The sequence below is a fragment of the Carcharhinus amblyrhynchos genome, chromosome 25, assembly GCF_965287045.1.
Source record: "Carcharhinus amblyrhynchos chromosome 25, sCarAmb.v2.hapA, whole genome shotgun sequence".
Taxonomy (NCBI): domain Eukaryota; kingdom Metazoa; phylum Chordata; class Chondrichthyes; order Carcharhiniformes; family Carcharhinidae; genus Carcharhinus; species Carcharhinus amblyrhynchos.
Genome location: NC_137348.1, coordinates 16547140 through 16568376, shown reverse-complemented (window position 1 = coordinate 16568376; position 21237 = coordinate 16547140). Strand labels below are relative to the sequence as shown.

Sequence of the window (21237 nt, the reverse complement as noted above, 5' to 3'; positions counted from 1 at the left end):
GGCACAGTGGGTTAGCACTGCTGCCTCACAGCGCCAGTGTGGAGTTTGCACACTCTCCTCATGTCTGCGTGGGTTTCCACCGGGTGCTCCGGTTTCCTCCCACGCTCCAAAGATGTGGGGTTAGGTGGATTGGCCGTGCTGAATTGCCCCTTAATGTTCCAAGATGTGCAGGTTAGATGAGCAGGGAGGGCCATTGTGGGATGCTCTTTCAGAGAGTTGGTGCAAACTCGATGGACCGAACGGCCTCCTTCTGCATTGTAGGGGTTCTCTGGTGGTTGAGTGCTGCGTTCTGTGGTGGGGTGAGCATGATTGTGCTCTTCCTGCCATCACATCTGGATGCCATTTTGAAAGTGTCCCAATATCATGGACCAACCGATGAAGAAAGAAGATGGACCTCCAGAAAAAGAAGGTGGGTCTCCCAGGAGCACCCTGAGGCTGGAAGATGGACCTCCTCCATGACACTGAAGCTGGAAAATCCACCTGTAGATATTGAAGAGGGGTTCATAGAACATAGAACATTACAGCGCAGTACAGGCCCTTCGGCCCTCGATGGTTCCACTGGTCGGCACAACAATCTAACGACCCTCTAACCTAAACTATTCCAATGTTATCCATATATCTATCCAATGACCAGTTGAATGCGCTTAAAGTTGGCAAGTCCACTGCTGTTGCAGGCAGGGCATTCCACACCCGTACTACCCTCTGAGTAAAGAACCTACTTCTGACATCTGTCCTATATTTATCACCCCTCAATTTAAAGCTATGCCCCCTCGTGTTAGCCATCACCATCCAAGGAAAAAGGCTCTCACTGTCCACCCTATCTAATCCTCTGATCATCTTGTATGCCTCAATTAAGTCATCTCTTAACCTTCTTCTCTCTAACGAAAACAAATTGATTGTATTGGAGTAGGGGGGGTGGGGGCGCGGAGCCAAGATACACCTGGTTATACAAACGCATTGCACAAAGTGATTGTCTTTCACGTTTTTTTTCCTTATTCATTCGTGGGAGATGGACATTGCCGGCCAACCAGAATTTATTGCCCATCCCTAAGTTGTCCTTAAACTGAGTGACTTGCTGGGCCATTTCTGAGGGCCATTGAGAGTCAATCACATTTGACTTGTGATACTCACAGCCGAGAAAATTACTCCCCTTGTCGTGTCAAATTTGCGGTCAATCCCCTGTCCTTGGTGATGGCTGAGCCGTTATCCAGGGTTTCCCATCAATAGGCTTCACAATGTTGTTTGTGCAGCCTGAGTCACTGTGGGTGTTTTGAAGAAGGGGGGTGGGGGGGGGGAATTTGAGGATGGGGGTGCAGCGTCTGCTGTCGTACCATATGCTCGTGCCCTTAGGAGATAACCAGATCAGCCCAGATGGTAAAAATATAAGCAGGAGACAGAGGGCTGATTTTGAGTGGATCAGACCAGCTGATAAAGAGGTTAGTTATTCACCCTAACAACAAATCCCCTCACAGGTAGGAAGCTAATAACAAACACTCCATAGTTCATCACCGCTTGATCACAAGAATGGAAAGGTTGAGATTTAGTTGGGTGCCTTTTGACTGAACGACCAGAAACCACACGGTGCACTGCTCCCCCTTTTGGCCAATTCTCAACATAACAGCTACACATCACTGGCTATTTTCATACACAGACACTCAAATTTATTTCACCTGGGCAAATTTATTCCCTTTTCTTTTATGGGACTAGAAGTTCAATTAAAAAGCACTAACAGGCTTCATTGGGAATCTATGATTGTGAATCCTGTTAGACATCAGTTGTTGATTGATTGATTGAATGACTGTTACATTGACCCTTGCAACTTGCTATTGGTGACCCCTGTCCAGGTCAAAATGCAGGAAGGGTGCAGCGGAACCCAGTAACAGACATGGGAGCCCAACTGCTCTCTACAGCGTGGTGCCAATTGAATAGTTTTGGCAAACTCTCTCCCTCCCTCCCTCTCCCCTACCCAGTCCCCTTCCATCTGCCCGACCTCTTCCCCTGCCCCAACAGCCAGTTAGATTTGTTGCCTACAGACCCACCAGTGCTTCACTTCCTGGTTATTAGAATCCACAAATGTTTCACTTCCTGGTCACTAGAACCCACCAATGTTTCACTGGCAGACTCAGGGCAGAGGCTCCATGACCAGACCCCTTCAGTGCTTCACCCGCCCTTTGGTCCCCGCCCATAGAGACTGCATCTAGTTAAGCAATCTCTCCTCACATTGGGACTTTGACCCCAAGTATGTCTTTTGGCATCCAGTGCAGAATGGCAATAAGGGTGACGTCACTGTTCATGTTGATTTTGAATTGACCCTGAGTAATGCACTGCCCAGGTATTGTACACAGCCCATCAGCGGCCGATTTCTCAGAAAAACCACATGGGGGGAGAAAACATCAAGGGTGGAAGTTTGCAAAAAATTGGTGAAATGCTATATGGCTGCACACACAAAGAAAAAGAAAAGCGTGCTTTTTACTTGCAGAGCTAACGTCAAAAAAATAGGATGTGTGGAACATTCCAGGTGAGAAAATGTGGAGATCTGTGATCTGTAACTGAATAACTGGATACACAGAGGTCATGGTGACTATTCATATAGGAATGTAGCTTAGTGTGATTTAATGTTGAAAAGTCTTTTGACCTTTTGTTTGCCTTCAGATGTCATCCTGGACTCGTTACTGGCTCATACTTTCTGGATCGCTTCTGCTATATTTCTCTGCAAAGTCACTGCGGGCCTCTGAGAGAAAGCATGTAAGTAATCCCCACCTTCTCCATAATGATAGTATTCAAAACATCAATTTTTTATAATTTCCTCGTATATCGATTACGGGTTTTTTTTTAAAGATCAGAGCTGAGGCTGGTTAGCATCGCTGCCTCGCAGCACCAGGGACCTGGGTTCAATTCCTAGCTTGGGTCACTGTCTGTGCGGAGTCTGCACATCCTCCCCATGTCTGCGTGGGTTTCTTCCAGGTGCTCCGGCTTCCTCCCACAGTCCGAAAGACGTGCTGGTTAGGTGCATTGGCTGTGCTAAATTCTCCCTCAAACAGGTGCCAGAATGTGGTGACTAGGGGATTTTCACAAGACAGCATGGTGGCACAGCGGTTAGCATTGCTGCCTCACAGCACCAGAGACCTGGGTTTGATTCCCAGCTTGGGTCGTCACTGTGTGGAGTTTGCACGTTCTCCCCGTGTCTGTGTGGGTTTCCTCCAGGTGCTCCAGTTTCCTCCCACAATCCAAAGATGTTAGGTTGATTGGCCATGCTAAATTGACCCTGGTTTCGGGAGGATTAGCAGGGTAAATATTTGGGGTTACAGTGATAGAGTGGGATTGTTGTCAGTGCAGGTTCAATGGGTCAAATGGCCTCCTGCATTGCAGGGAATCTATGATTCTATGAAAAGCATCTATACTATTTGTACCATTTTGTATTCGTTTTATATTCTGTTTCATCACTAAGGGGTTTTGCTTTGAAGTTCCTAACTTCATTTTCATTTCATCTGAAGTGCTGTTTAAAATATTCATGACACCCCATGTAGGTTAATACATGTCTGAAACGTACAAATCTATTCAGTAATTAAACAGAAATAGCATTTGATTCCTGGGACTTTGGCTACAATTCATTGCAGATTAGCGAAATTAAATCTCATCTCTCTCTTTCTCTCCCTGCCAGCTGTAAAGGTTCTTGGGGAACTAAGTTTGGGAAGTCTCAGCCCTAGAGTTAGAAACGCTCACTGCACATAGCTGCTTTTCACTGGGATTAGCATCAGCGCTTAGGTCAGACAAGTAGGGTGAACCCTTCCTACTCCTCAGAGAACCATCTTCTCTGTCCCACTATGATGCATCTTTCAAATCGCAAGGTAGGGCCCATTAAGGACCAAGGGGGCAATCTGTGGGTGGAACCAGAGGACATTGGTAGAATTATTGAATGAATACTTCACATCCATGTTCACCCAAGAGAATGAGGATGATGATATGTAATTCAGGCAGAGAAACTGTGAGGTTCTTGAGCAAATTGATATGGGGAAGGACAAGGTATTGGAGGTGTTGGCAACCCTAAAAGTGGATAAATCTCCAGGTCCAGATGAATTGTGCCCTAGACTGCTGTGAGAAGCAAAGGAGAAGATTGCAGGGGCTCTAACCCAAATTTTCAATTTGTCTCTGGCCAGGGAGGGAGATGCCAGATGACGGGAGAGCAACTAATATGGGTTCAGCTATTTAAGGAGGACTGTAGAGATAAACCAGGGAACTACAGACCAGTGAGTCTCACGTCAGCAATAGGGAAAATATTGGAGAAACTTCTGAAGGAGAGCAGCATCTATCTCCACTTGAAGAGGCAAAGCTTGAGCAGAGATAATGAGTATGGCTTTGTCAGAGGGAGGTCATGCCAAACAAATGTGATTGAATTTTTTGAGGAGGTGACCAGATATATCGATGAGGGTAGTGCAGTCGATGTGGTTTAAATGGATCTCAATAAAGCCTTTGACAAGGTCTCACTTGGGAGACTTGTAAAGAAGGTAAATGCACATAGGAAACAGAGTAATTTGATAAAATGGGTTTAAAATTGGCTCAGTTGTAGGAGACACAGGGTGATGACAGAGTCCACTTTAGTGACTGGAAGCCAGTGTCCAATGGTGTACCACAGGGATCTGTGTTGGGCTCCCTATTGTTCATCATTTATATAAACGACATAGATGACTATGTGGGGGGTGGGATTAGTAAGTTCGCTGATGACACAAAGATTGGACGGGTGGTTAATATTGAAGCAGAGTGTCTTAGGCTACAGAAGATATAGACAGAATGGTCAGATAAGTGGCAGATGGAATGTAACCCTGAAAACTGTGAGGTGATCCACTTTGGAAGGAGTAATTTGACAAGGAAATATTCAATGAATGGCCAAACACTTAGGAGCTTCTGTGGAACAAAGGGACCTTGGCATATTTGTCCACAGATCTCTGAAAGCCAGAGGGCATGTTGTTAGTTTGGAGAAGAAGGCAAATGGGGCATTTGCCCTTATCAATTGAGGCATAGATTACAAAAGCAGGGAAGTCATGTTGGAGTTGTATAGAAGTTTGGTGAGGCCACTGCTAATGTCCTGTGTGTAGTTCTGGTCACCACATTATAGGAAGGATGTGATTGCACTGGAGAGGCTACAGAGGAGATTCACCAGGAGGCTGCCTGGAATGGAACATTTAAGTTAGGAAGAGAGGTTAGACAGGCTTGGGTTTTCGTTGGAGCAGAGAAGACTGAAGGGGCGACCTGATCAAAGTGTACAAGATTATGAGGGGCATGGGCAGAGTGGATAAGGAGCAACTGTTCCCCTTAGTTGAAGGGTCAGTCACGAGGAGTATCAGTTCAAGGTGAGAGGGAGGAGGTTTAGTGGGGATATGAGGAAAAACTTTTTAACCCAGAGGGTGGCGACAGTCTGGTTTGTGCTGCCTGGGAGGGTGGTAAAGGTGAAATGCCTCATATGCTTTAAAAAGTATCTGGTTGAGCACTTGGTCCATTGTAACGTTCAGGGCCATGATGGGACAAGTGCTGGCAGATAGGATTAGGTGGGAGTTCAGATGTTTCTAATGTAGACACGTCGAAGGGCCTCTCCTGCACTATATGATTGTATGAACAGACAATGCTGGAAATCCATGTTGGTGAAAGGTCCAGACTTGTAAAATTATCTAGTCTGTAACAGTAACTTCATTCCACTGAGGCTGTCTGACCTGCTGAATGTTTCCAGCCTTTGCTGTTTCAGATTTTATACATCCATTATTATGCTCTTTGTTCCTCTTGCTGAGAGTAACAGAACGTGATAGAGGAGCTTGTTTCAGCACTCTCTGTGTAGTCACTAAGGTCACACAGAGCCATCTTCTGGTTCTCCATGTACTCTGTAACAGCAGCCAGAGTAAATACTTTTCTCAAGGTGTTATAGGATGCAATTAACAGGAATAAACCTCACACCTCTGAGCTAGTCTGTGTGTGTTTCTCTCTCTTTCTCTCTCCTCTCTGAGCCAGTCTATGTCTCTCTCCCTCTCTCTCTGTTTGAGCTCACCTGTCTCTCTCTGAGCTACTCTGTGTCTCTCTCTCTCTCTCTCGTCTCTGAATTAATCTGTCTGTCTCTGCTTTCTGAGCTAGTCTGTGTGTCTCTCTCCTCTCAGAGCTAGTCTATGTGTCTCTCTGTCTCCTCTCTGGACTAATCTGTCTGTCTCTGCCTTCTGAATTAGTCTGTCTCTCCCCTCTCAGAGCTAGTCTGTGTGTGTTTCTCTCTCTCTCCTTTTCCTCCCTGAGCTAGTCTATGTCTCTCTCTCTCTCTGAGCTATTCTGTGTGTGTCTCTCTCTCCTCTCTGAATTAATCTGTCTGTCTCTGCTTTCTGAGCTAGTCTGTGTGTCTCCTGTGAGCTAGTCTGTGTGTGTCTCTCTCCCCTCTCCGAACTACAAAGAACAAAGAACAAAACAGCCCGGGAAACAGGCCCTTCGGCCCAATGAACCCGCGCTGCCATTTTAACATTGATTCCCCCCCTCCACCCATGACCCTTGTCTATGCTTATGGCATTCCACATTGAGGGAAGGCTAATCTGTCTGTCTCTGCTTTCTGAGCTAGTGTGTGTGTGTGTGTGTGTGTGTGTGTGTGTGTGTGTGTCTCTCTCTCTCTCTCTCTCTCTCTGACCTAGTCAATGTCCGTCTCGCTCTGGGCTAGTCTATGTGTGTGTGTCTCTCTCTCTCTCCCCGAACTAGTCTATGTGTGTCTCTCTCTGGGCTAGTCTATATGTGTGTGTCTCTCTCTCTCTCCCCGAACTAGTCTATGTGTGTCTCTCTCTGGGCTAGTCTATATGTGTGTGTGTGTGTCTCTCTCTCTCTCTGAGGTAGTCTAAAGTAACTGTCGGCAAGAAACTATAGAGACCTTTAGTCTTTAGAGAAACTCCTTAAGGTCCTATTGTATCACCTGAATGATAATTCTCTTGAAGCAATGACTATCTCTCCTTGTTACTGAGGGGCAATGGGATGGAATGAGTCCGCACATTCGTCTTGTACTTACCGAGGCCATGGCCACACTGGGATGAACAAGCTGACTGATACAGTGAGTTTCAGCAGATTCGTTCCAGTTCCTGGAGCTGCCCCACAAAACTGTCTCTGTTTACATAGCAGATTGACAAGGCCAGTGGCTGGGTGAGCTGGCCAGGGGGAGGAGGCTGGGGACTGAGACAGACTCTTGAAGCAGGTTGGAGGGAGCTTCACATCTGTGCCGTGCTGCATTTGACTGCATTGTTCCTTTTCCAGTTTTAACAAAAACGTAACTTTCTAGAAAAGAAAACCAAAAGATGGGAAATGAGCATTCCTGAGAGAAATGGTGTAACCAGAAACATTGAAATATCTTTGCCAACAATAATTTATCCTGAAACTTGGCCTTAAATTGTTTTGAAACCATTTGATGTGGTATTTGATGGTCCACTTAAGCTCTTAATAGCTTTGCATTTGTGAAACTCTCAGTTTAATTTAAATTAATCCCCGAGCTTTATTCATAAAGTTTCCTCTGTTATGAATGGAATGTAACTTGAACATTGTTTAAATCTTTGTCCACAATAGCAACTGTGTGCTTGAAGTCAGAGGTCATCACAGATGATAAGTAAGTTAGCAGTAGCAGTTAGAAGCTATTGTTGTTTCTTGAAGTATTTGGCATTTCTATAAAGACCTGTGATACTGTGACTACCTGATGTTGGAGAATTAAAGAGCTCCATCTGCTGGGAGTGTGTGTACTTACCTCAGCCAGCCGTGTGTTTTCCCTTGTGCAAGTCTTAAGAAGTCACTTTCATTCTTTTTGAATATTTTTTTAAGTAGCCCAAAGTAATTGTTAAGAATTATTCTTGCACAGCGTAAAAGGTCTGTGTACTCAAGTTCAGCAATATTAATAAAATCCGAGATGCCAGGTTAGCAGCACGGTGACACAGCGGTTAGCACTGCTGCCTCACAGTGCCCAGGGTCCACTTAAGCTCTTATTCCCAGCATGGGTCACTGTCTGTGTGCGGAGTCTGCATGTTCTCCCCCGTGCCTGCGTGTGTTTCCTCCAGGTGCCCCAGTTTCCTCCCACAGTCCAAAAGACGTGCTGGTTAGGTGCACTGGCTATGCTAAATTCTCCCTTAGTGTACCCAAACAGGAGCTGGAGTGTGGCGACTAGGGGATTTTCACAGTAACTTCATTGCAGTGTTAATGTAAGCTTTACTTGTGACACTAATAAATAAACTTTATAATTCCTCCAACACCAGTGGCTGTGCTTTGAGCTACTGAGCTCTGTAATTCCATCCCTAAATCCTTCCTCCCTTTGACCAAGTTTTTGGTGAACTATTTACATGGCTCACTGGTTATATTTAGTAACATTTGACGGCATTAAAGGTGCTATCTCAATACAAGTTATCGTTATAACAGAGGTGTTAAACTGTACCTGAAACAAATGTTGTTACAAGTGAGAAGCTGTTCCATCATACCTACCACTGTAACCAGGAAATAACACTCATTGCATCTCTATCTGTTGCACTTTTAGGTGTTCCTCAATTCTTTGCCTATCTTCACAGCTATTTAGCTGCAGAATCTAACATTGTTTCTGCGTGTTGGGAGATTGCAAAAGGCAGCTATAGAGATAGATCATATCCAGCATCGATCACTGTAGCTTTCACTGAGGGCTGATAGGGTGGCATGGTGGCACCCAAACAGGCATTGGAGTGTGGGACTCAGGGATTTTCACAGTAACGTCATTGCAGTGTTATGTAAAAAGTTTTTAAAATTTATTTGTCACAAGTAAGGCTTAAATTAACACTGCAATGAAGTTACTGTGAAATTCCCCTAGTCGCCACGGTCCGGTACATGTTCGGGTCAATGCACCTAACCAGCACATCTTCTAGAATGTGGGAGGAAAGAGGAGCACCCAGAGGAAACCCACACAAGCACGGGGAGGACATGCGAACTCCACACAATAGTGGCCCAAGCCGGGAATCGAACACAGTCCCTGGCACGGTGAAGCAGCAGTGCTAACCCACTGTGCTACCATGCCACCCCATATAAGCCAACTTGTCACTCTAATAAATAAACTTGAACTTGTGCTTCACTTGAGCCCCTTCCTCTCTTTTCTCATCTAAATCTGTCGTCATCAGCCTCTATTCCCTCCTCCCTCATTTGCTTGCCGAGTTTCCCCTCAAGTGCATCTATATTTAGTCACTTTAACCCCTCTCTGTGGTAAAGAGTTTCACATTCTCATGACTTGCCACACAGCAGTTTTGTCTGAATTCCCTGCTGGATTCCTTGCCGCTGTGTTATATTAATGACCTCTAGTTATCCTCTTCTTCATAAGATGAAACATGGCCTGGATTTTCGTCAGAGCTCTGATAAAGGGTCATCCAGACTCAAAACATTGGCTCTGTTCTCTCCTCACAGATTGCTGTCAGATCCAGTGAGATTTTTCAGCATTTTCTATTTCTGTTTCAGATTCCAGCATCTGCAGTATTTTGCTTTTACTTTATGAGAGGTGAAATATCGAGACCAGGCTGTAGATCAGCTCAAACGAATCAACAGTTGGGTGGATGTGTTCATGAGGGCATTTAGAATAGAATCGTAGAATTCCCCACAGTGCAGAACCTGTACTGGCAACAATGCCACCCTATCCCCGTAACCCCACATATTTACCCTACTAATCTCCCTGGTACTATGGGGCAATTTACCATGGCCAATCAACCTAACCCGCACATCTTTGGACTGTGGGAGGAAACCAGAGCATCCAGAGGAAAAACATGCAGACACAGGGAGAATGTGCAGACTCCGCGCAGTCACCCAAGGCTGGAATTGAACCCAGGTCCCTGGCACTGTAAGGCAGCAGTGTTAACCACTGTGCCATCCTGCTGCCCACTTGTTGATATCTTTTTGATCCTTTTTAACAGAAAGTAATAATTTGATTGATTTATTATTGTCACATGTATTAACGTACAGTGAAAAGTATTGTTTCTTGCACACTATACAGACAAAGCATACCATTCACAGAGAAGGAAGGGCGAGAGTGCAGAATGTAGTGTTACAGTCATGAGAGTTGAGGTCTGATTATGGGCAACATGACAGCTCAGTGACTATCACTGATTGCTGTGCAGATACATGGATTTGGGCCAGTATCTGTGGGAGTTTGCGCATTCTCCCCGTGCTTGCGTGGGTTTTCTCCGGGTGTTCCGGTTGCCTCCCACACCCCAAAGATGTGCTCTTAGGCTGATTGGTGTAACAAATTGTCCCGAAGTTAATTTCCCCTCAATCTGGTTTCCAGTGTGGAGTGCCGTAAGTGTAGACAAGGGTCATGGGTGGAAGAGCGAACTCTCAATGTTAAAATGGCTCGTTGGGCCGAAGGGCCTGTTTCCCGTGCTGTGTTGCTCTTTGTTCTTTGTTCTTTGAAGTGCAGTCAGGGACTGATTTGTTGGGTTTATTTCTCCAGAAAGCCTGAATCTGTTGAATTTAAAGCCAGCCCACTCCGTACCTGTTTTTCGCTAGCTGCAGCAATTGATCAAAGCCGGTTTCTGCAAACAGCACACTTAAAAAAACAAAACTGGTTTCAAATGCTATTGACGTCTTCCAAACGTGACCTGTATTTTTCAACAAAAGGGCACATTCCTGCTGTCGGTGCCTGAGCTCCAGGAGCGGAGCTAAACTTTCTCGAGCATGTCTGCTGCTTGTGTGTGTTGTTGGCTGTGATGGTTGAGCGGATGTGTTAAACTGTCATCCTCTTGTGCGCTGTCGCACGCTGACAGCCGCTCCACAAATCTGCCGTAACACTCAAACTGTCAGGAACATTCATTCTACACCAGCTTGAAGGATGGCATGGAGTATAAATCTACCATGGGGCACATCCCTGGGGTGAAGAGAAGGATGGGGTGTGTAATTGAGGTGGATGGGGGTGGGAGTGATGGTGTGACTGTTTTACTGGATGCAGAGCAATGTTCCAGAGCTGAAGATGAAGGAAGAAATTGGAGGATGCTGTAACGAGGGGGGAATTGCTGATGTGCCAGTGACAGACCTGCTGGTGACAGCTCTTTGGCAGTGATTTACATTTATTTATCAGTGTCACAACTAGGCTTGTATTAACACTGCAGTGAAGTTACTGTGAAAATCCCCTAGTCGCCACACCTGTTCGAGCACATTGGCACGGCCAATGCACTTAACCAGCACATCTCTCAGACTGTGGCAGGAAACCCACGCAGACACGGGGAGAATGTGCAAACTTTCACTCCCGAGGCCGAAATTGAACCTGGGTCCCTGGTGCTGTGAGACTAACCACTGTGCTGCCCTTTAACATCTGGGACCAAAATCAACGAGAACACACATACACCTCATGCATAAGTTGTAACTTTACAACAAACACTGGCAGTCGCATTATCCTGCGCATGTGCAGACTCCCGCAGTTGCAGTTGGTTTCAATGGAGTAATAAGTAATAGAGTAAATATGGCACCCCGCATGTTCTCCCCATGTCTGTGTGAGTGTCCTCCGGGTGACCCATGGAATCCCTACAGTGCAGATGGAGGCCATTCAGCCCATCAAGTCTGCACCGTCCACAATCCCACCCAGGCCTTATCTCCATAACCCAACATATTTACCCTACCAAATCCCTCACACTAAGGGTTAGTTTAGCACGGCCAATCAACTTAACCTGCACATCTTTGGAGTGTGGGAGGAAGCCAGAGGAAACCCACACAGACATGGGAACAATGTGCAAACTCCACACAGACGGTGACCCAAGACAGGAATCGAACCCGGGTTCCTGGCGCAGTGAGGCAGCAGTGCTAACCACTGTGCCACCATGCTCCGGTTTCCTCCCTCAGTCAGAAAGGCATGCCGGTTAGGTGCATTGGCCATGCTAAATTCTCCCTCGGTGTACCCGAACAGAGGCTGGAGTGTGGTGATTAGGGAATTTTCACCGTAACATCATTGCAGCATTAATGTGACACTACTTGTGACACTAATAAATAAATGTAAATGATAGTTTCACCATCATTGCAGCTGCAATATCTGGATTGTGGTAACACAGCATGTGCTTTATATCAGGCAACTGAAGCTCTGTGCTGAGCACTTGAATGGATACCTCAGTAGGTAATTTTGAGATTCTTGCACAGCCACTTTTTGGTTTTTTAAAAATCCTTAAAAATCATGAGGAGCTCCTGGAAAGTTTTGAAGGAATTTTGATAATGATTGTTACGCTGCAGGTCAAAAACTCCAAAGTGTTTTATGAAGCCCACCTGAATCACAAGTTTTACATCTTGAATTTGGCTAGGATAAGCATGGTATGTTCCACTTCAGGTGTGATTCAAAAGACACACAAGGGAGCTTTTAGCAAACAAAGCTCATTTAAGGATATAGTTAACATGTATAGTAAATAAATTAGCAAGAACTTTTATCAATTGCAAACAAGGAAAAAACCAACTGCTATAATGTATAATCCTTAACAAATATATCTAATGTGTTCCAATCAAGCCAATCCCATAGACAACAAAAACCCTTTTCACAGGTTTAACTCAGAATAGAATAATGCTCACTTGCTACTGGGATCAAGTTTTCTAGGTTGAATGCAGATTTCAAATGATCTTGAAAACTCAGCAGTTTGTAGTTGTATCAGCTCCCCAAAATCCCAAAGCACAGATTCTTTACTACAAGCACCAAAACACAGATTCTTTACTCAGGATGACAATAAGCTGCGCTTATTTCAGCTGACAGGTAAAATTTTCAAAATAAAAACCCAGAGAGAAAGAGACTTCTTTTCCAGCTTGCTTCTAAGACTGCCTCTAACACTGCAGCAAAAGCGAAACTGAAACATGAGATCTTGTCACCTGATCGGCCCACAGTTTTTCTCTCCTCCCACAATGACATCACCTATGGCTGTGAGCATGATAAACACTGACTGTGAGAGATGCAGAGATCATGATTTTAAAAAAAACACTTCTTAAAGGTACACTAACATCATACTGTCTAGGTCCAGCCCTTGTCGTACATCACCATGTTGTGTGATTATGGGTAACGGTGAACAGTTGATGCTATTACACTGGGATGATTCTGTGCAGCAATTTGAAAGTATCTGGGAGGGAGGTGGTATCCATGTCTGTAGAATACATGGTTAACTTAAAGTTTCTGTAGAAGTCAGTGAGCAGAGTCAACAATCCTAGCAGGTGTCAGCAGGAATTCAGCAGGAAATGCTTTTGTATGTGTTTAGTTTGGCAATACAAAAATGGTAAACAGCTTCTGATTGTTTGCAAGTTATTTTATTTTAAATAGCTTTTTGACCCTAGTATATTGTGGACTGTTTGGGGAACTCATTTTTGGCCAGACTTTTGTAAATCTAAAGTCCTTTTGCGTGCAGTCTTTCAATTATTTGAAGTGAATTCTTCTCCAATGTTGCTCAAACTATTAACCGGTGAATAATGAAGAAAATTCCTAATTGGAGAAACCAGCATCTCTTTACAATATAACGGGAACAAGTTAGACAAGAGTAAAATCCAGACTGTTGTGGTCACTAATCTGATTGGTCAATTGTCGTTCAGTGTATTTCATTTCCAGTTTTGTTTCTTCTGATATTTATTTCATTACAAATCTTTATTAAAATTTCTGCTTTTTTAAAAAACATTCTGTATTTTAATGTCTTCCAAACAGTTCAAATCATCACCCAGCAAGAAGGTGTCTATAGCAGGATGGATGGTCGTTCTACCTGATGACCCAGAGCACCCAGATATCTTTCAGCTGAGTGATCCTGATAAAGGTGAGCAACAGAGGGAGAAAGAGCCAATTCTCTCAAACCTTTTATATTATAGAATCCCATTGCAGTAGGAGGCCACTCGGCTCATCCAGCCTGCGCTGGCACCAATCCCACCCAGACCCTATCTCCGTAACCCCACGTATTTACCCTGCTAATCCCCCGACACTAAATGACAATTTGTCACGGCCAATCAATCTAACCCGCACATCTTTGGACTGTGAAAGGAAACTGGAGCACCCGGAAGAAATCCATGCGGACACGGGGACAATGTGCAAACTCAACACAGTCACCCTAGACAGAAATCAAACCCAGATTCCTGGCTCTGTGATACTGTAGTGCTAACCACTGTGCCATCCCTTGTATATGATGGTCTCATACTGGAGCCCCCCCTTTAGAAGTGACCTCAACGACATAGCAACAAACATGATAGATAGGTTTTTGATTAATAAGGGGATCAGGGGTTATCGGGAAAAGGCAGGAGAATGGGGATGAGAAAAAAATCAGCCATGATTGAATGGTGGAGTAGACTCGATGGGCCGAGTGGCCTAATTCTGTCTGCTTCTATGTCCTATGGTCTTATGATCTCCAACCTGTGAAATATTGCAAAGTATTTTCATATGAAACTCTAGTTAAGAGTGGCCAAAGTACTGTATCTTTGTGTGTGTGTGTGTGTGTGTGTGTGTGTGTGTGTGAGAGTGTGTGTATGTATGTGTATATGTATGTATTGGTGGAACAAATCCACAATTCTGTCTAATCATAACAAAACAAGAGCAGGAGTAGGCCATTTGGCCCCTTATTCCTGCTCTGCCATTCAATAAGATCTTGACTGGTCAGATTTTGATTTCAACTCCAGTTTCCTGCCTGTCTCTCTTTATCCTTGACTCCCTTAAAAATCTGCCTACCTTGACCTAAAAATATTCAATTATCAGCCTGAACCGCACTCTCAGGTGCCAAACGCTAATGATCCCGAAATCCCTCTTCATCTCCATCTCAAACGAGAAACCTCTTATTTTGAAATTGTGGCCCTCCTAGTTCTAGATCTTCCCTGGAGGGGAAACACATCCTCTCAAGAATTACCCTGACAAACCACCTCAGAATCATATGTTTAATACGATCACCCCTCATTCTTCTAATGGCTGTGGCACAGTAGTTAGCACTGCTGCCTCACAGCGCCAGGAACCCAGGTTCGATTCCCAGCTTGGGTCAGTTTTCCTTGTTTTCTGCATGAGTTTCCTTCAGCTGCTCTGGTTTCCTCTCACAGTCCAAAGATGTGCGGGTTAAGTGCATTGGCCAGGCTAAATTGTCCCTCAGTATACCCGAACAGGCACTGGAATGTGGCAACTAGGGGACTTTCACAGTGACTTCTTTGTTGTGTGAAAGTAAGTCTACTGGTGCCCAACATATAAACTTTAACTTTTAAAGTAGGCCCAGCCTGTTCAACCTTTCCTCTTAAGACAATCCCTTTGTCCCATAGGAATCAACCCAGTTGTACCTTCTCAGAACCTGTGGCACCGCTGCTGCCTCATTGAGCCAGGGACCCAGGTTCAATTCCAGCCTTGGGTGACCGTCTTTTTTGCGTGTTCTCCCTGTGAGTTTCCTCCGGGTGCTTCAGTTTCCTCCCACACTTTAAAGATGTGCAGTTTAGGTTGATTAGCAATGCTAAATTGCCCCTTAGTCCCCAGGGTGATTTAGCAGAGTAAATATGCGGGGTTACGGGGATAGAGTCTCGATGGGCCAAATGGCCTCCTTCTACACTGTTGGGATTCTAAGATTTTATGACTTTCAGTGCAACATTTTTAAAATTCTGACAGAAATTCTATCCCCTGGCTGTGAATCATTGAGTGCTGACACATTTGATCTAATGATAGCCATGTTATAGACCGTCTGACAGCTAACACATTCACAGATCCCAGTCAGACTATTTGAAGATGGGCGTTTTTCCCAAAATGAAGGACCCATTGATTCAGTATAAAATTCCTTTCTCCCAATATTCCTATCATACATCCGAGTCTTCCCAGCTTTCTTTTTTAATGAAACTCACTTCTTTGAAAGTATTTGAAGTATTTCAGGGCATTGCTTATCTCCTGACCCTGAGTGCTGGAGTGTGTCTGGTGCCAGCCTACTCCTATCCAGCCAGGAACTCCCAGCCCGCCTGTCCACAAAGAGTGTGTGCGCAACACCGAGACTGTACCACTTTAGAAAGCTGCACCCCAAAGAAATGGACTAAAGTGCTAAGCTGAATTTAACTGGCTTTAATACATTTCTTAAACTGGATACATTTTCTATATAGATGATGTGTTTCTCTGATTCATGGCACTGTCACTGCTAAGGTTGCATGGTGATGGGGTATTCATTAAATTGGTTCAATATGAAAGAATTGCTCAATGCATCACTGTTGAGTCACAGGATATTAGTTCCTAAGTCATTCCAGGCATCAATCTTTGAAGCATGGCATTTGTTGACTGCTCAAATGAGTCACCTTTGGACATATTCACCATCTGGAAGGCTCTATATATTTGCGAGTTGTTTTATTAGTGTCACAAGTAGGCTTTACATTAACGCTGCAATGAAGTTACTGCAAAAACCCCTAGGCGTCACAAACTGAGGCCTGTTTGGGTACACTGAAGGCCAATGCACCTAACCAGCACATCTCTCGGTCTGTGGGAGGAAACCAGAGCACTCGGAGGAGAATGTGCAGACACTGCATAAGCAGTGACCCAAAACCAAGAACCCAAGTCCCTGGCGCTGTGAGGCAACAGTGCTAACCACTATGCCATCTTGCCACCCAGGGATTTCATTGTGTGAGGAAGGATGCCCTTGCTATAGAGGGAGTGCAGCAAAATGTTTATTAGGCTGATTCTAGGGATGACAATTCTGTTATTTGAAGAGAGATCAAGTCAGTTAAGATTGTATTCATTGGAGTTTGGAAGAGTGAGGAGGGATCTCACAGAAACTTATAAAATTCTAACAGGGTTGGACAGGATAGATTCAGAATGTCCCTAATGGTGGGGGAGTCCAGAACTAGGGATCAGACTTTGAGGATGAGGGGTAAACCTTTTAGGACTGAGGTGAGTAGAAATTTCTTCACCCAGAGGGTGGTGAATGTGTGGAATTCGCTACCACTGAATGTAGTTGAGGCCAGAATGTTGCATGATTTCAAGATGAAATTAAATATAGTTCTTGGGGCTAAAGGGATCAGAGGATGTGGGGGGAAGGGGGAATCAGGAAATAGAATTTGATGATCAGAATGAAGCAGGCTTGAAGGGCCGAATGGCCTACCTCTGCTTCTATTTTCTATGTTGCTGTGTTCCTATGATAACACATCTGCTTTTCGCTTTCAGGTAATGTTTACAAGTTCCAGACCAGCTCGAGGTTCCATGCAATATTGTGGCACAAGCATTTGGATGATGCATGCAAAAGCAATAGGCCTCAGGTAGGACCATTCAGCTGGTATCAGAACATCATCCAAAGCGCGCCTTCGCTGACAACTGCCGCAAAGAGGGCACATCGCATTAAATTGCAGGATTAATCGCAAGAGAAAGATCCCAGCTCTCTCAAAGCGCGAGCGCATTATTAAACACGGTTTTGTTCTGGTAAGGGCTGGGCCGCTCTTCCCAGCGGGTTTTATCTGATGAGGAAGTTGCTATCGTTTCCCCTGCAGAGGGGCAGGTTAAAATGGCAGGTCGGGGCTTCCATGATGTCATCAGAGCCTGAGCCTCAGCTCTGAAAAGATCCCATTGACTTTGTCAGGCCTTTGCTGCCCAGGAATATAGGAAGTAGGAGCAGGAGTAGGCTTTTTGGCCCATCAAGCCTGCCCTGATGATGGCTGATCACCTTCCTCCACAACATATGAAAATACAATTTTTAAGTTTTAGGTTTATTTATTTGTGTCACAAATAGTCTTACATTAACACCATAATGAAGTTACTGTGAAAATCCCCCAGTTGCCAAACTCCGGTACTGCTGACCTCTCCCATGCGGATCACTCAGAGTGTGTGATTAGCAGATCAAAGGAATGTTGCAAATGTCAGCAGGTACGCTGAGGGAGAATTTAGCACCTAACTAGCGCATCTTTCGGATTGTGGGAGGAAACCCATGCAGACACAGGGAGAACGTGCAGACTCTGCAGAGACAGTGACCCAAGCCGGGAATTGAACCCGTGTCCTCTGGGGCTGTGAAGCAGCAGTGCTAACCACCGAGCCACCCACAGTGGAGCAGATAGGTGCAGAAAAGGATTAAAGTAAGTCCCTCGGCTTTCCAGCAGCCAGGGGTTGGGTGGGGGGGTCAGATAAACGCACATGTACTTGTTTCATTCATTATTCCTTGTTAGCCATAAAAAAGTTGCAGATCCTTTCTCTCGTTCACTGACACAGTCCAAGCCATTGAAATAACAAATAGTTATTTTCTTTAAATTAGGAGCTAGAAGGTAGTTTCCAGTCCCTATCTTAACAATTTGCAACATTCCTTTGATATGCTAATCTCACACACTGAATGATCTGCACAGGAGAGGCCAGCAGTGGCCATGGGTTTCATAGCGACCATTTCCTTTCACTTTGTAGGTACAAGATTATTTTATTATATGCAAAACAGTTTTAGAATATTAAATATCAGGTTGTGGTGTCTGTGGCTGCTTCCAGCCCAGCTCCCCGGAGCTAATGTTGAATTGAGTAATGTGGACCAGCTTCTCCAACACAAGATGCCAATTAGAAGGAAGCCACATTACTCAGGCTGAGTGTTAATTATGCAGTGGGCAGGTTACGTATTCTTTGGTCCATGAAAAGTCAGCAACCACAAAAGTACAGGCCCCCAGCGGGGGACAGAGTCCTCAGAAATAAGGTGATTTGCTGGCAACCAGGAAACCCACTGAGGCCAAGCCAGCTCCTCTTGGTTACACAGGATCCTGGCATCATCAGTTGCTCCCAGTTTCAGATTTGGACTTGTAAGAACTTAGTCGTGTTTACAAAACAAATGTCTGAATTCACGCACAGATGGAGTGTGAGATGATTCGCGCGATTTTGGAGCATGCTAGTTCCATTAAATCAGTGGCAACAAGAATGGAAAATGCTGGAATATCTCAGCAGATCCGACAGTATCTGTGGAGAGAGAGTAGAGCCAATGTTTTGAGTCAGGATAATCCTTCAAAGGGTCATTCAGACTCGAAATATTGGCTCTACTCTCTCTCCACAGATGCTATAAAACCTGCAGGGATTTTCCAGCCTTTTCTGTTTTTGTTTCATGTTCCAGCATCTGCAATATTTTTCTTTTAATTCAGTAATAATCCTAGCTATGCAAAGAGTCTTTGAATGTCTTGGAAAGGCATTGATAATTGACACGACATTTAAGGGAATTAATGTGGTTGTTTAATGTGCCCAGTTGCCCCATGTTTGGTTCAAAATTCATGCCTACGTCTCCAGGGAGAGCATGTTACCATTCCACGTGTAACTATTGTTATTTCACCTGTCAAATGCTATTGAGCGAGATGTGTTCCTTCGACTTGAGTAAAGCAAGTTGACGTTGAGATAGTCAGAGGTTTTTTCCCAGGGTGGAAGTGTCAATTACAAGGAGGCAGAGGTCCAAGGTGAGAGGGGGAAAGGTTAAGGGAGATGTGCCGGGGAAATTTTCATGCAGAGAGTGGTGAGTGCCTGGAACGCGCTGCCAGAGGAGATGGTGGGAAAAGGCACATTAGTAACATTTTAAGAGGCATCTGGAGGGGCGCATGAATAGGGAGAGAATAGAGGGATATGGACCGAGTAAGGGCAGAAGGATCTTTTTTAGTTTAATTAGGGCATCATGATCGGCACAGGCTTGGAAGGCTGAAGGGCCTGTTCCTGGGCTGTACTTTCCTTTGTTATTATTTATGCCTTATTTATATGAGGGAATCATGGTCATGGGGTGGATTCAGAAACTAAGACATACAGTAGTAATGTTAAAGTTGCATTGCAGGCTCGGGGTGAACTAGCAGCCCCCAGTGGTGCTAGTAGTATCCACTGTAGCCACTTTACCTTTGCGATCACCTTCGCTCAGAAGCATGTTTGGTGACTTGTTTGTATCCAAGCTTCCACCAAATCAGCTAGCTTGAGGGGGTAGTGCATTTAATGTAAATAGTGGCTGGAATTTTACAAGCACGCCCACCCCAGAATCGGCATTCTCCATTGGCCCTCAGGCGAGACCTTATGAGCCTTGGGCAGGCGAAGCAGTAAAATTCCGGCAAGTGTGTCAGGAGACAGCAGAACCATCCGGAACTCACTGCCCGAAAGGCTAATGGAGGCAAGAACCCCCACAACATTTAAGAAGCATTAAGATGAACACTCAAAATGCCACAGCATACATAGCTTGACATATGAGGATAGTTTGAGGACTCTGGGTCTGTACTTGATGGAGTTTAGATGGATGAGGGGGGATATCATTGAAGCTTAAGAACACTGAAAGGCCTAGATACAATGCATGTTAGAGTGGAAAGATGTTTCCATTAGTCGGATAGACTAGGATCCGAGGGCATAACCTCAGAATAAAGGGACAACCCTTTAGAACCGAGATGAGGAGGAATTTCTGTGGCTGAAGATTAGACGGAGATTTATTGCCACAGCCAGAGAAGGCTGTGTAGGCCAAGTCATTGAGTGTATTTACGACAGATAAATACTCTCTTGATTAAAAGGTTATGGGGAAAGGCGGGAGAATGGGGTTGAGAAACTTATAGCAGAGCAGACCCAATGGGCCGAATGGCCTAATTCTGCTCCTGTACGCTTATGTTCTTATCGCCACGGACCAATGCTGGAAAATGGGATTAGAATAGATAGTTGCTTGATAGCTGGCGCAGATATGATGGGCCGAAGGGCTTCTTTCTGTGCTGTAAAATTCTATGGGCGGGATTTTACAGCCTCCCTTGTCCTAAAACCATAAAATCCTGCCCAAGGTCAACAGACATTTCCATCGTCCACCCTTTGCCTGCTCCGATTACATGGCGGGCGAGGTGGTAAAATTCCAGCCCATGACTTTGTAACCACAGATGGCCATTGACTCATACAGTAATAAGTAATATACAGTAAATGGCAGTAAGAATATTGATAGGCAGAAGGATCTGGGTGTACAGGTTCACAGGTCACAAAGTGGCAACGCAGGCGGAGAAGGTAGGCATACAGCACATTTGCCTTCATCGGCCGGGATGTTGAGTTTAAATATTGGCAAGTCATGTTGCAGCTTTATAGAACCTTGGTTAGGCCATGCTTGGAATATAGTGTTCAGTTCTGGTCACCGCACCACCAGAAGGATGTGGAGGCTTTGGAGAGGATACAGAAAAGATTTACCAGGATGTTGCCTGGTATGGGAGGGCATTAGTTATGAGAGGTTGGAGAAACTTGGTTTGTTCTCACTGGGATAATGGAGATTGAGGGACGACCTGATAGAAGTCTACAAGATTATGAGAGGCATGGACAGAGTGGATAGTCAGAAGCTTTTTCCCAGGGTGGAAGACTCAGACTCAGTTACTAGGGGC

The 21237-nt window shown here is 44.9% G+C and overlaps 1 protein-coding gene across 2 annotated transcripts in view; it reads left to right on the top strand.

The window, feature by feature from the left end:
- Nucleotides 1–21237, top strand: part of ralgps1 (Ral GEF with PH domain and SH3 binding motif 1) — a 710183-nt gene that overhangs the window by 684184 nt on the left and 4762 nt on the right. For both annotated transcript variants that reach the window (XM_080211962.1, XM_080211961.1), the window contains 3 exons: nucleotides 2653–2745; nucleotides 13643–13748; nucleotides 17087–17178. In XM_080211962.1, coding sequence (XP_080068088.1) covers nucleotides 2653–2745; nucleotides 13643–13748; nucleotides 17087–17178 — 291 coding nt within the window. The remainder of the gene's footprint in view (nucleotides 1–2652; nucleotides 2746–13642; nucleotides 13749–17086; nucleotides 17179–21237) is intronic.